The 14,544-nt window shown below is 42.9% G+C and overlaps 1 protein-coding gene across 1 annotated transcript in view; it reads right to left on the bottom strand.

The window, feature by feature from the left end:
- LOC149281669 (lysocardiolipin acyltransferase 1-like) overlaps positions 1 to 3,541 on the bottom strand; it is a 37,169-nt gene extending 33,628 nt beyond the window's left edge. Inside the window, exons 1-2 of the mRNA XM_089499101.1 lie at positions 3,377 to 3,541; positions 2,544 to 2,742 (exon numbers count right to left, since the gene is read on the bottom strand). Of these exons, the coding sequence (XP_089355227.1) occupies positions 2,544 to 2,742; positions 3,377 to 3,541 (364 nt within the window). The remainder of the gene's footprint in view (positions 1 to 2,543; positions 2,743 to 3,376) is intronic.
- Between the last annotated feature and the right edge of the window lie 11,003 nt (positions 3,542 to 14,544).

Raw genomic sequence — 14,544 nt, 5'->3', positions numbered from 1 at the left:
TCTAAATATGAATTTAGGAAAAAAACAAAAAGCCTGAATATAAGACTACCCTATAGGAAAAACGTTTTACTAGTAAATATTAATGTAAACTATTTTTTCATATTTAATAAAAGCTATGATTGAGAAAAATATATATATATTTTTTTTAATTTCCTTTTATTTGCCAACCTGCCCCCCCCAGTTATGCCCATTTGCCCCCAGGCTTGCCACTCTGCCCCCAGAAATGCCTTATACCCCATTTGCCACTCTGCCCCTTGATGTGCCTTTTAACCCTCTATATGCCACTCTGCCTCCAGAAATGTCTTCTACCCTCCTATATGCCACTGTGCCCCATGATATGCCTTTTAACCCCCTATATGCCACTCAGCCCCATGATATGCATTTTAACCCCCTATATGCCAGAGTGGCATATAGGGGGTTAAAATGCATATCATGGGGCTGAGTGGCATATAGGGGGTTATAATGCATTTCTGGAGGTATATAACTGCTAACAGCAATCACACTCCTATCAAGCCAAGGCAACCAGTACATGCTGGAACCTGGGGATGATAGTAGTGTGATTACAGCCTCCCTATGCCATGCTACCACCACCACCCCCTTACACATCCATGCTATCACACACACACTCATTCACAAACATTTCAATACTCATTCACAAACATTTCAATACTCATTCATTCCATTAATCACACATACTTACCCAAAAACCCTCCCCCACCCCCTTACCTGAACTGCAGATCTCCCACTCGCAGACTTCTGCAGGGGCCCACCTGTGCGAGCAACTTCTCTGGCCCCGCCCCCACAGGAAGGAGGGCGGAGGCAGAGTTATGTGAGGACTTTGCTAGCTTCCTGTTCTCCTGCAGCTAGTAGGAGCGATGCTGCTCGCGACCAAAGCACCGGTAAGCAGCCTGGCCCCAGCAGAAAGAGGTCTGATTAGAAGACAACCTCGATTATAAGACGAGGGGTATTTTTCAGAGCATTTACTCTGGAAAAAACCTCGTCTTATAATCGAGCAAATACGGTATATATATAATTTTAAGTAAAAGGAAACCAAACGATGTAAGCTACCGATTAGATACTGTATCCAGCTAAAAGTAAAATGTCTGTTTGTTTTTTTTGTTTGAAACTCATTTCCACTATATATATATATATATATATATATATATATATATATATATATATATATATATATATACACACACACATATACATACATACCGTATTTGCTCGATTATAAGACGAGGTCTTATAATCAAGGTCGTCTTCTAATCAGACCCCCAAAAAAATGTCCGCTGGGGCCAGGCTGCTTACCGGTGCTTTGGTCGCGAGCAGCGTCTCTTCCGCTAGAAGCAGGAGAACAGGAAGCTAGCAGAGAGTCACATAACTCTGCCTCCCCCCTCCTTCCTCTGGGGGCGGGGCCAGAGAAGTTGCTCGCACAGCCGGGCCCCTGCAGAAGTCTTTGAGAGAGATCTGCAGTTCAGGTAAGGGGGTGGGGAGGGTTTTTGAGCAAGTATGTGTGATTAATAGAATGAATGAGTATTTAAATGTTTGTGAATGAGAGTGTGTGTGTGATAGCATGGATGTGTAAGGTGGGTGTGGGTGGTGGTAGCATGGCATAGGGAGGCTGTACTCATACTCCTATCATCCCCAGGTTCCAGCATGTACTGGCTGCCTTGGCTTGATAGGAGTGTGATTGCTGTTAGCAGATATATATATATATATATATATATATACACACACACACACACACACACACCTCCAGAAATGCCTTTTAACCCCCTATATGCCACTCTGCCCCATGATATGCCTTTTAACCCCCTATATGCCACTCTGGCATATAGAGGGTTAAAAGGCACATCATGGGGCAGAGTGGCATATAGGGGGTTAAAAGGCATATCATGGGGCAGTGGCATATAGAGGGTTAAAAGGCATATCATGGGGCAGAGTGGCATATAGGGGGTTAAAAGGCATTTCTAGGGGCAGAGTGGCAACCCTGGGGGGGGCAGGTTGGCAAATAAAAGGAAATAAAAAAATATATATTTTTTTCAATCATAGCTTTTATTAAATAGGAAAAAATTGTTTACATGAATTAATATTTACTAGTAAAACTTTTTTTCCTATAGGGTAGTCTTATATTCAAGGCTTTGTTTTTTTCCTAAATTCATATTTAGATATTGGGGGGTCGTCTTATAATCAGGGTTGTCTTATAATCGAGCAAATACGGTGTATATTATATATATATATATACACATATATATATATACACATATATATATATATATATATATATATATATATACACACACACACACACACACACACACACTTATTATCTAAAGGGACAGTTTAATGCTTGCTGGAATACCGGCTGAGAGTAATGGGCTTCTGAAGTAGAACATGTATGCCTTATTTTATTCTTTATTTTTGTAAACAATATGAAAAGGTGAGAGGGAGAAGTACATTTTTTTAGGCTGAGAAAACAGAACAATCCAAAAAAAAACTAATTAAACGGAAACAAAAGTCATAGAATAAGAGAAACCTACCGAATCCGGGGACAGATTTAAGACTAGACTTCAGACAAATTTTCTCCAGCCGGAGGTAGCTGTACCGCAGCAAGCAGTTCCACAGAAACATCCAGTCCAGCCTGGTGCGGTGATTCATGATAATCACGCTGCGCTCTCCGGGAATAAACCCGTCGCCGGTGATAACCACCTTGGCGCCGAACACCAGCTCCAGCAAAGCCTATTAAACATAAAACATTTATTTTTGTTTAGTTAGAGCCTTCCATACAGAGAAACAAACAGGACCGCCGTTTAATATGTTACAGGACACGACGACAGAGCTTGAGCGAGCGATGTGTTAAAAATTTTAAAAAATTAAAAAAATACATGGAAAAGTCGTAACAGCAGAAAAGAGAGAAACATTTGTAATTTCATACAAATATACATATATTTTGTGCTTTTTTGTTTGCCAATAAGTGTTTTGGAGGCATTTAGATGGAGACGGGTGGCAGTCTGTGGCAGGTCCTGCATTATCCAATCAATTTCTTGTCCTGAAGCACTCTCCCTTTGTCTAGCTAGTAAAAAATGTCACGGACTCTCTTTTATCCTCCTCTTTGTGCTGCTTCAACCAATCAGCCTCCACCAAACGGAAGGAGTAACACATGAGAAGTGGGAAACATGGCCGCTCTGAGTAGGGTTTCCAATGGAGGGAATCTGGGAATCTGGTTTTATCACTGCAGTAGCCAATTAAATGTTCTTAGAGACTGGACCATCTCACTGGTTGCTATGGTGACAGCCCCCCTTTTTTTCCCCCTTAAATACACCCATAAATAAGCGCAACATATAAGGGATACATAGAATTATGAACGTCTTACCACTGGTAGCGTCAGCCAGGTGGCTACGACGCGGTCGGTTATCCAGCGATACCAACTGGGAGACACGAACATCAGAGGGAGAAACGGGCTGAGCATGAAGATGCTGCCGAAGAAACTTCCCAGGAATAAGGCGCATACAAAGTAAATCCCCCTCCATGACACCATGGCTCTGAAAGACAAAAAAAAAAAAAAAATTAAGGTAAAACGAACGTTGTCTTCTACACCACGGCTTACTATATAAAATAACACAAAGAAACATCTTCTTTCCCCATTTTATCGGAGGGCCAACCACTAGGCAAACATCCAAGTTGTGGTAAACTTCAGCAGGGCTCGACAAATCCCAGGCGCCAGGTCGACAGAGAATTTTGTCCTGGCGCCTAGGTTTTGTCAGCCTCTTACATCCAGAAAAAAATGTGGATGTAAGAGGCTGAGTAACCACACGGGGGCGCTGCTGCTGTCTGCCCAGGAGTCTGGGCAGACAGCACAGCCACTCAGAGCCCGCCCCCGAGCCTGAGATCCCTCCCACGGAGTGATCCTGTAGGCTGAAACCGCGGTTGCTGCAAAACCAGCAATCGTGTTATCAGCTGCCACAGGCAGCTTCAGGGAAGGGGGTTGTGTGTTGATTGGTTCCCCACGCAAGTGTGGGGACCTGACCCAACACCCCCCTGCTGCCTGATCGCTCCATGAGAGCGACAGTGCAGCGTTAACCCCTTCAATGCCGCGATCACGGCATATAGGGGTTAATTCCCGTTTTGTAGGGGCTCTGCTGCTGGTGGTCTGCCTGGAAGCCCAGGCAGACCAGCAACAGCAAAAACGAGCCCCCACAAGCCCTTTGATGATTCCTGTAGGCATGGAAGCCTACAGCAGTCATCAAAGACTCCGCTCCCTGCAATGGCTGCTCTATAGACCAGCAATTGAGTCCCAGCTGCCAGAGGCAGCTTCAGGGACAGGGGAGAAGGTTCTTTGGTCTCCACGAGTGTGGACACCAACACCCCCCTGCTGCCTGATCGCTCCATGAGAGCGACAGTGCAGCGTTAACCCCTTCAATGCCACACTTGTGTATGACACATTCGTGGCATTGCAGGGGTTAACATTTTTCCCCACAAGCTTGTGGGGACTAAATATCAGTCAATGCTGTGCTCCAATGGAACATCAGCATCAAAAGAGTTTAAAAAAAAAATAATTATTAATAATAAAAAAAAAAACAGCACTGACCCGAAAGTCCAGGGTGCTTCCAGGTCAAACGCTGTGAGTTTAGTAAGTGGGCTGATGATGATCAGATCCCTCCTAACCAACTGTTAGTTGAAAAAAATCCTGGCTCCTAACTTTTTTACCTGGCGCCTAGATTCACAACAAATTTGTCAAGCCCTGAACTACAGATAGGCTCAGTCTTAATCACCCAGTGTGACCCTCTGCGTAAATGAAGCCCATGGATGTAGTGTGGTATTTGTGCAGGTGCCGTCACTTAAATATCACATGACTGATGACAATGGCGACTTTCAGGATGCTCCCGCTTTTCTTCAATGCCACGGTGCAAACCACATATAATGTAAAATATTTATATGTGAGTGGGGGGGGCATACATAATTTCCCATTTAATCATTTAATCACAGCCTCATGAACCTACGATTCACACAAACCGGCAAAATTTGGTAGATTTGTGATCTATATGTTTTTGCAACACATTTAGAACCCCCCCACACTCTTTCGGGAGTGCCAAAAGTGGTCCTGCCGCGCTCAACCCCTGTCCAACTTTTTGGGACAGAGAGGGCGAAGTGGGACGGTGGGATTCAGGACCGCAATCCTGCTGGACAGATTTTTTAATGTCTGGGACCGGGGGTAGTAGTTGCAGATATGGAATTGGCAGCTGAACAGACCTCAGGTATAATTAGGGTTTGCCCTTCATCAATGTAACTCCCATCATGTTTAATACTAAGATCTGACTAAAAATACATTTTCAAAAATATGGTTTCTTAAGAGTTGGTGATGTAACCGACATAAAAGCAGGTTATTCCGCGTGATAGAAGCAATTCACAGAAGATCCGTGAGGACTCGGACCCCCCCCCCCCCTTTTGGGAGCAGAAACTCAGCCTTCAATGACGAGACCCCAAAACAAGGCAACCAAACTACTCCGTAAATGTGAAACTTCCTTTATTCCTATGAAAGCCCTGCTTCCTGCATTCATTAATTCACTGTTTAATAATAAGAATCACAGGACAGAGAGACAGCGTCCAAAAACGAGGACCGTCCTGTAAAAGACTGTTGGTAGCTACAGACTTTTAAAGTTGCAGAACACTGTGATACACGCCTATCCAGCAGACAAAAAAAAAGGGGCAACAAAGGACGGGGGGGGGGGTCACAAAGAGGGACTTGCCTACTATAAACAGGGACATTTGTAAGTATGTGATGCAGCGATGTCTATACTCTTTTCCTGCCTGGAAAAATGCATTAAAAAATACATTCCCGGCGTTCATTCCCTCGCAGCATCTGCATTCTGCGCGTGCTTCAGACACGGAGTCAATTCAATGCTTATTCTCCTTTTCAATTTATTTGCTCTGAAGCGAGTTACGCCGACAGCTTATTTCACCTCCTGTCTTCCCCGGCTCCTTATCGCGCCCGGCAGGACCAAGGAGCTTCTATAAGGAGAAGTCACTCTTTTATATTTCTATTTTATTGCCCCCCCCCCGATGTGATTGGCGTCTCGCTGCGCCAGCAGCCTGTATGATCTCAGAGCCGAGTGCCCAGCGGATCGCGCGTGACATTTAACAAAACACAAGAGCCGGGAACAAGAGGTCGCGCTCCGAATTCATACAGCAGGACGGGAAATCGGGAAGAAGAATAAAAACGCATCTAGATATTCAGACAAATAGGACAAAAATAATTCAAACTCATTTTTCAGTTTGTTTTTGGGCAACTAGCTTCGTTCCCTTCCCTATCCGCGTCTGCATCGGGGTTACTTAGTAATGTCAAATAATGAATCGCCCCTCAACGACTTCTGCTGGAAGGCTGTTCCACTTATCCACCACCCTCTCAATAAAGCAAAAAACGTCCCTCCATTCCATCTTAGCCTCCAACCCTCTAGTTTTAGATGTACGGCCTCTCATTCTAACGTTCCATTCAGGGTTCTGCACCCCGAAAGCCCCCCGATATACAAGCAGGTACCCAAACACATCTAAATATTCACTGACAAAGATAAGCTGTGATAAACAGATAACCCACGCCTTATTTTATCAATTAGGCAATTTTATGACCCGCAGACACCGCGGGATCCAGTGAAATCCTATATATTTATATATTATCTTTTATTTTTATTTTTTTATATATTTTTGTTAAGCACTGGAATTGTGCAATAAAAATAAACGTAAAAAAAAATAATCAATCCAAGCTGGATTTCGCCCGATCGATATTTGCATATGAATTACATTTCTTATACTCTATGCAAATTACGTTTTTTTTTATTTTATCTAATTAAGGAGAAATAATAGTTTTATGGAAATCTCTGGGATATATAGGAGTTTTGCAATTTGATAACGGCACAAAGGATTATGCGAAAATACCCCGGAGTAATGTCTGATCCTTACAGCAAACAGTTACACAGAAACAATAATTACATCCATTATATATCATTAGCATTACATATGGAGCTCAAGCTGCATCCTATTATTCTTCCCCAGCGTATTATACAGCCTGAAACAGAAATCCGAAAGCGAAAACGTCTCCGTGTTGAGACATTTCTTAGTTCCACTTGTTTAAAAAGAAAATTGTTTTTATTAGTTATTATATTTTTATTATTTTGGGCTGAAATCCTGTAATTCCAACTGTAACACTACAAGTAGGCCTTATAGGGGGCCAATTAGGCCAAGATGTTTAAATAACCCCGTTTGGTCAAGTCTGGCTGGGACAATGGGGAGAAAAATAATTAAATAAATAAAAAAATATATATATTATTATTATTATTATTATTATCTTTTATTTATATAGCGCCAACAGTTTACGCAGCGCTTAATACAATACATAAATTCAAGGGATATGACAAGACAAGAATTGACAGACTAAGACAAACCGATACATTTGGTGGAGAGAGCCCTGCTCGCAAGCTTACAATCTATATTATATATATATATATATATATATATATACATACATACACACACACACCTTCTCTTTTTTTTTGGGAACAATCTCTTGATCTGTTTGTACTAATCACAGTGTGATCAGCAAGCAGGGCTCTATAGGCTCTGTTGAGCCTCCCACGTCCTCCAGTCACCTTCAAGTACACGTGAGGAGAGACGACTCCTGGAAGGCTCAAACGGGCATTACTTACTTAACAGCGTACCAGCGCTGGCGAGGCTTCTCTGTTAGGGGGAGTCCGGGCAGTGGCAGGTAGATGTCCCCGCTGCTGTTAAAGCATCTTTAGAGTAAAGAAGGGGTTAACATAAGAGTTTTGCAAAGGGTTTTTTAAAATGTCCCAGATATGAAAGTGGTCATTTTGAGGTCAGCGCTTTGCCGCTCTGTATATCCCCGGCAGCGCGAGCCGAACTTACACAGAAACCATTTCAAACAGATTAAAAAAAAAAAGCTTTTTCTAAGAGAAAATCGATAGAAGTTTTATCAGGATCGGCCGCTTTGAACGCGGCATCGGCCGGGGATATCTGTAAAGTATTTTTAAAAGGAGCCGCGGAATAGAGCAATGCGATAAAATCTCCCGCGTAACACACACATATAACCCGTGTGCAATTAAAGTGCCTCTTATTTCATACGTGTGTTTAGTATGCACTCAATTTCAAAAAAAACCCCAAAAACCTTTTTTTCCTATAACTATTATACTCAATACTTTATGTTCTAGCCAAAAGAGCGTAAGCTCACAAGAGCAGGGCCCTCTTCTCCTTCTCTACCAGTCTTATGAGAGTTAATCTTATTGTCATTTTAAAATGATCCTTGTTAACATATCCCCCCCCCCCATTATAACAGCGCTACGGAATCTGCTGGCACTATAAAAATAATGTAAATAATAATGTAAATGTAATTTAAGTTCCAGTATTGGGGTAGAATATCACCAGCGAATAACCAAATTACTTTAAACCAATGTTAAAGTTTAAACACATTTTCCAAGGTAAAAAAAAACAAAAAAAAAATTATACATATATATACCGTATTTGCCCGTATATAGGCCGCACCCTAAAAGTTTGGTGCTTTTTTAAAGAAAGTTTTTTTCTTTAAAAAAGCACCAAAAAAACATGCTACCACTCTGTCTCCCCCCCCCCCGAGATATGCTGCCACTGCCCCCCCCCGAGATATGCTGCCACTCTGCCCCCCCCCGACTTACCAGAGGAGACTCCCGGGTGTCTTGCGGGGCCGGCGGGGGACATCTACGCAATACGCGTATACAACTTCCGGTGCCGGCACATCAGCTGCGCATGGTCACCGGCTGCGGCGACGCGGGTAAACAACCTCCGCAGCCGGTGACAGTCCGCACGATGCGCTTAGACAACCTCCCATGCCGCGCCCCCCCCCGTGGGAAGTGCTGGCAGGGGAGGCTGTCTGAGCGTATCGGGGAGTAGGATGCAGGTCCCCTGCACCGCTCTGGGGGATCTGTATCCTAACCCTGCCCGGCGCCCGGGACTCCGTCGGCGCTAGACCCCGAATATAGGCTGCACCCCCACTTTAAAGACTTAAAGCACGGGGAAAAGGGTGGCCTATAATCGAGCCAATACGGTATATATAACAATGTAATTATTAGTCTTAATAACAGACTTTGGTATCCTTGCTTTGGTTTTATACCAGCGCATTTGGGGCAATTTAGGGCAATCCCCTCACACTAAAAGCCAAATTTCTCCCTTGGAGCCTCTAAACAGGACACGGAATTTTAATTATAGAATCAAGTTTACTGACCCTGGTTGATAACTCAAAGGTCACATTTATTTGGGACATTTGTTTTTTTTCACCCCAAGGTATTCATGAAGCTGCCCGCTGGCATGCACTGGATCACTGAAGGTGCACGCCGACACAGGCAACAGGCACATGTATTCTTCATATGACCCCAATACCCTGGGATTTAAAGTACAAAAAAAGGAATCCTGCTGCAATGGTTGAAAAGCGGTCTTATTGCTATAGCATCCAGTGATTGGACAATTCATTTAGTTGGCATAAATGTATTTTTCCCCATACATATTCCCCATTGTCCTCTTTCTGAATCCATCGGAGACATCCATACATTACCCGGCGAAGGGAAAGACGGGAGGCAGAGCAGCTCCGCAGAGCTTTTAACGCAGAAGCTCTCTGCATCACCAACGGACTTCAATGACTCTCTGTCAGAAATAAAGCCATTTAAAGGCGCTTTCAAGAATAAACCCAGCCGTGGCCCGTCTGCACCACGGTCCTGCTCAATAGCCTTAGCCAATAGCTCCAGCACGACTCCCTTCCATACCAAATAAAGTCCAACCAACCATCACGGCGAAAGCAGAACTCCGTATTTAAAGTGAGAGACCTAATGTTTGAGAAGCCGCATGTGGCTATAACCACAGTGCATCCCAAGCAAATGGCAGAGCAATATGTCACCAGAAAGAGCTATATTGCAATTGTAATATAAAGTGCCCATGTTAGCATGCACTCTACTGGTGCGGGAAGGGTTAAAATAGCTACAGAGCGCATAGTTGCGCAGGATCGTTTAGGTTTCACAATAACCACAGCGCAGTAAAGCTGGCAGCCCGTCGGCCGTTATCTTACACAACAAGCAGAACAGGAGGAACAGCCGGTAAATGGGACTAGGGGCATACAGACAGTGCCAAAAACTCTAGAATTACCCCCAGAACATGCATAGACAGCACAAATTTAAAAAAAAACAGATCTTTAAAGGCTGGACTGTCTCTTTAATTAGCTGCTTACTTTAGCTCAGGGCTGCACAACTCCAGACATCGATTTCTCTGTATCCTCATCTGAAGATCAAAACCGGAATATCCAAAAACGTTTTTTTAAGTAACAGAAGCCACATCCGAAACCCGACCAAGAAGGGGGGTCCATAAGACACGACTAGTGAGAAGACCACCGTGCCACACAATTCTTATTACAGCCCTGTGCAACGCAAGCTAAAACATTTAAAGGGCATCTCCCGCAAAATGTTCTTATTACAATTATTGTATTAAAAATAGCATTAAAAACCATATTGCCCCATAATATAGTTTCAGGAAGCTACATATTAGCTATTTGTTCTCTCTCCAATCTACTTGACAACCCCCCCCCCCCTCCTCCACAACGATGTTCAAGTTATCGCTGCTAAAAGGTGGTTCTACAAGCTATTGAATCATAAGGTGTACTTCATTAACACACGGCTTCTCCATTTTGGCTTTATTTTTGTTGACTAAATCATGACATGGTGTAATATGTCATGTGGTGTTCATCTGAGGTTGTATTTACTTAATTTTTAGACTTGCTAAGGAACAGATGATTGTTATGTTCTGATATGTAAAACCATAGAAGAGCGTGTAGTTTCTCTTTCACACGACTATATATGAAAAACAGGTTTTTGAAAAGCATTTTTTATTAAAATTAAATAAAAAAAAAATGTAACAAATAAGTCCATCCAGTCCCAGAAATAATTATTTGATTTTGCAAGGAATACTTGCCATGTGACATAAGCAGGTGCTAAAAAGGTTGTAGCCATAGAGACTTAAACCCTTTACTGAGAGGGTGGCAGACAAGTGGAACAGCCTCCCAGCAGAAGTGGTAGAGGGTAATACAGTGAGGGTATTAAACATGCATGGGATAGGCATACGGCTCCTGAATCTAAGACGAGACCAGCAACTGATGAAGGTTTGAGTCTTTACACCAGGAGAAATGGGCAGACTAGATGGGGGCCAAATGGGGGCCGATCTGCCGGCAGGTTCTATGCTTCAGTTACACGATTAAAAAATAAATAAATAAAAAGACAGATCTGCTAAGGTATAATTGCTTACTTATTTGAAATTAATGGTATGTTTTAAGCTAGATATCACCTGTAAAATATAGTCATATTATAACTCTACTTTAAAAGTTATTATATATAAATGCACAGCAAGGGTGCAGAGAGTTTATGGGTTATGTAGAAAATGTTACAAATAGGCCTTATTCTTATTAAATTCTTTTTACGAAGCCATAAAAGTACAAAGAGAAGCAAGCGCCAGCAAGAAGACGGCAGCAGCCGCGGCTTTCCGATCACCAGGATTTATAGAATTGTCAGAATATGGAAATGTCATTCCACACAGTTTTTTGGTTCAAACTCTTCTATTATGCAATTTGTTGCTGTAATCACGACCTGGATCTCCATGAACCTGGACTTTCAGCAGAGAACAGAACAACAATCATTAACTTTCATTTGAGATGGCAAATCGTCGTGGGGAGTATGAACAGGCAGGACATCGCAGGCTGCTAAGTGACCCGGCAAACATTGTTATATATATACCCCCCCCCCCATACACCCACCCACCCACTACCATCCAAAGTTTGGGGGTCGCTTAGAAATGCCCTTGTTTTTGAAGAAAAAAAAAAAGCTAATTTTCGAGTGCTGCAGTGCGCACGATACGCAAGCATAAAATAGTCGCACATATCCAGCCCTCAGCCACACTTACTTTATTAGGTGGCCGCTGGCCTTAAAGGGCCAGGACCATCTTGTATTGGGCATAATATTTAAACAATTGTAATATATTTAGGAAAAGTGACATCGCTTTGTGTGATGTGGAATACTAAAGAGACGGTTAGTCACTCTGCACACGAGTGGACCCCCCACGGACTGTCTAAACCCTTGTACAGCGCTACGGAACTTGATGGCGCTATATAAAACAACAAACAATCTCTTACAAGGTTGTGTGTATATTCCTGAGGAATTGAAGAAAATGCTCAATTTGCAATTTGTTTCATGCCATTTTAATTTCCTAATATTTTAATTAAATAAAACATTTGGACCCTCGTTACACGATGGGAACATAACACAGATCAAGTCCTCAACTTTCTTCGAGGTTTCTCTTGCCTCTGCTTTCATCCTCCATTCCTCTTATCTTCCTTCTCTCTCTCACCTATGTTGTCCTTACCAAATCTTTCTTTTCCTTCCATCCATTCTGGTCAAACACATCCGTCCAACACAGTCTTCTCTATGGCATTCTCTGTCAAAAAAATGTCTCCCTTTCAAACTCCGCTCCTCTACCTAAACTATTTCCTTTCCCTCGTCTCTCCATGAAACACCACCAGGGAATCCTCTCCAAGCGCGTCCACTCCACAACATTAAATTTTTTCTCATAATTTGTCATTCCTACTATAGATATATTTCTATAAACCTCTCAAAGCACGCTTTGCTACAAACGTATCTCTGTGAATCACAAGAACGCTCTCGGTGATAAAGATTGACAGAACGCGGCACAATTTCACTTAAATGCAGGTAATTATAAATGCATTAATTACTATAATTATGTCATAATTACTAAATTGTATAGCGGAGATTTTATTATAACTCAGATAGGAATGGAAAAGTTGTATTGCACATACGAAGCCGATGTGTAGGGTTTTAAATATATCTTATGGTTATTTTTCAGTTGGTTTGTGTCAAGGGTATCTGGACACATTTTTCACAGCTAGTTTGGCTTTTCTGTTCAGTTACGTTGGTCTGAATTGTTACATTTGCTACATGTGTACCCAAAGTTGGATGATTACCGAGTGTCACTCGACTATGTGCAGTGAGAGGAGAATCACCGGACAACCGACAATTTGGCTTTATTTTCTTTATTTTCTCCAAAAGTCCATCAGCTGCTGCCCCTTAGCTGAAAGAGCATTATGGGAGATGTAGTCATGCAGCAGCTGGAGGGATGCAGGTTGGACAACCCTGCTCTAGAACCTAAATGGGTTGTTGGGTCGGCCCGTTTAGAATGCGGAACCGGAGGGGGAAGTTATGAGATCGTTTGTACGCGGCTGAGGACACAATTCTGTATTTACCGGAAGGGAAGCTTTAGAGACAAATCTACAGCCTTGCCCCAATATTAAATGGAGATACAAACGCCTTTGAGTTTGGGCTAAACGCAAGAAACGCGATTTATTTCCAAACTGGGGAGCCTGCTGACATGCGTAATCAAACATGTATGTAGGGTAATAATTGCAGTGCAAGGTATAAATAGCAATACATACTAATTAGCACATTACACATCCATTTGGAACCCAAACCACGTACCCGTTCAGCACCCAAAGGCACACCCTGTGCTAAATCCTGGCATGTCCAAAACATCATCCAGCAGCCCCACCACCACCTGCGACACCTCAAAGAACAGCACAAACCCTCACTCAAATCTAAATCATTTCTGGCGAGAGCAAACTCCAAAGTGATTATTTAAATACTATAGATGAGTGCATTAAATGATGTTTAACACTCAGTGTGCCAGAGCCCCTCATCAGGACCACGGACCCCGTGGTGAATGCTACTGGTAGCAAACGGAAAAAGAATGGGACCTCACCTAAAATATCATGCTGAAAGATTTCACAGAACAGGTGTCAACATGCTGCCGGGAAATAACATTATTAACTAACACTAATTTAAGGAATCATCTAACATACGACAAAAGCAACACCACAAGCAGAGGGTTGGCTGCGGGTGAGGACACGCTACACGCATGAAGAACTGCACGCCGCTCACGCCACTGCCGACGGCGGTTTTTATACGATAATCCGTACAGATTAACCGTAACAACAGATCACGGAGAACCGCAAAGTACCGGCAATAAGCGAGATCTCAACATCAAAGGGCGACAAACACAACGGAGAATTCGCTTTGAACCAAGAGGGCCAGAGGAGCCTCCAAAAGGGACAACGATGCAGCGCGGCACAAGTGTTCAGAGCCTCAGAAGTCACTTATTCAAGTGTTTTTCCTTTGAGGAAGAGACCCCCCAAGGTCACAAAAACAGGTACGACCAGAAACGTTCCCATAAAGGGTTCTCCAACCTCCTCGCAGACATAAATGCTCGATATGTTGTGTTCTTAAGTGGACCTTAAAGCTGCTGTTCCACTTAGACAAAACATTCATCGAACTCAAGTATATGAAGCGCGTTTATCGCTTGAATCTTCCCTCTGGAGATAAAATCACATGAGAAGACAAGCCAATCACGCGGGTGGTTGTGTCACATGGGAATTACAGGTTCCCAGCAAAAATGATAAAA

Source organism: Sceloporus occidentalis, unplaced genomic scaffold (assembly GCF_023333645.1).
Source record: "Sceloporus occidentalis isolate IW3139 unplaced genomic scaffold, rSceOcc1.0.p SCAF_129, whole genome shotgun sequence".
In the NCBI taxonomy this organism is placed as follows: Eukaryota; Metazoa; Chordata; class Lepidosauria; order Squamata; family Phrynosomatidae; genus Sceloporus; species Sceloporus occidentalis.
This window is presented reverse-complemented; position numbering and strand designations above follow the sequence as displayed.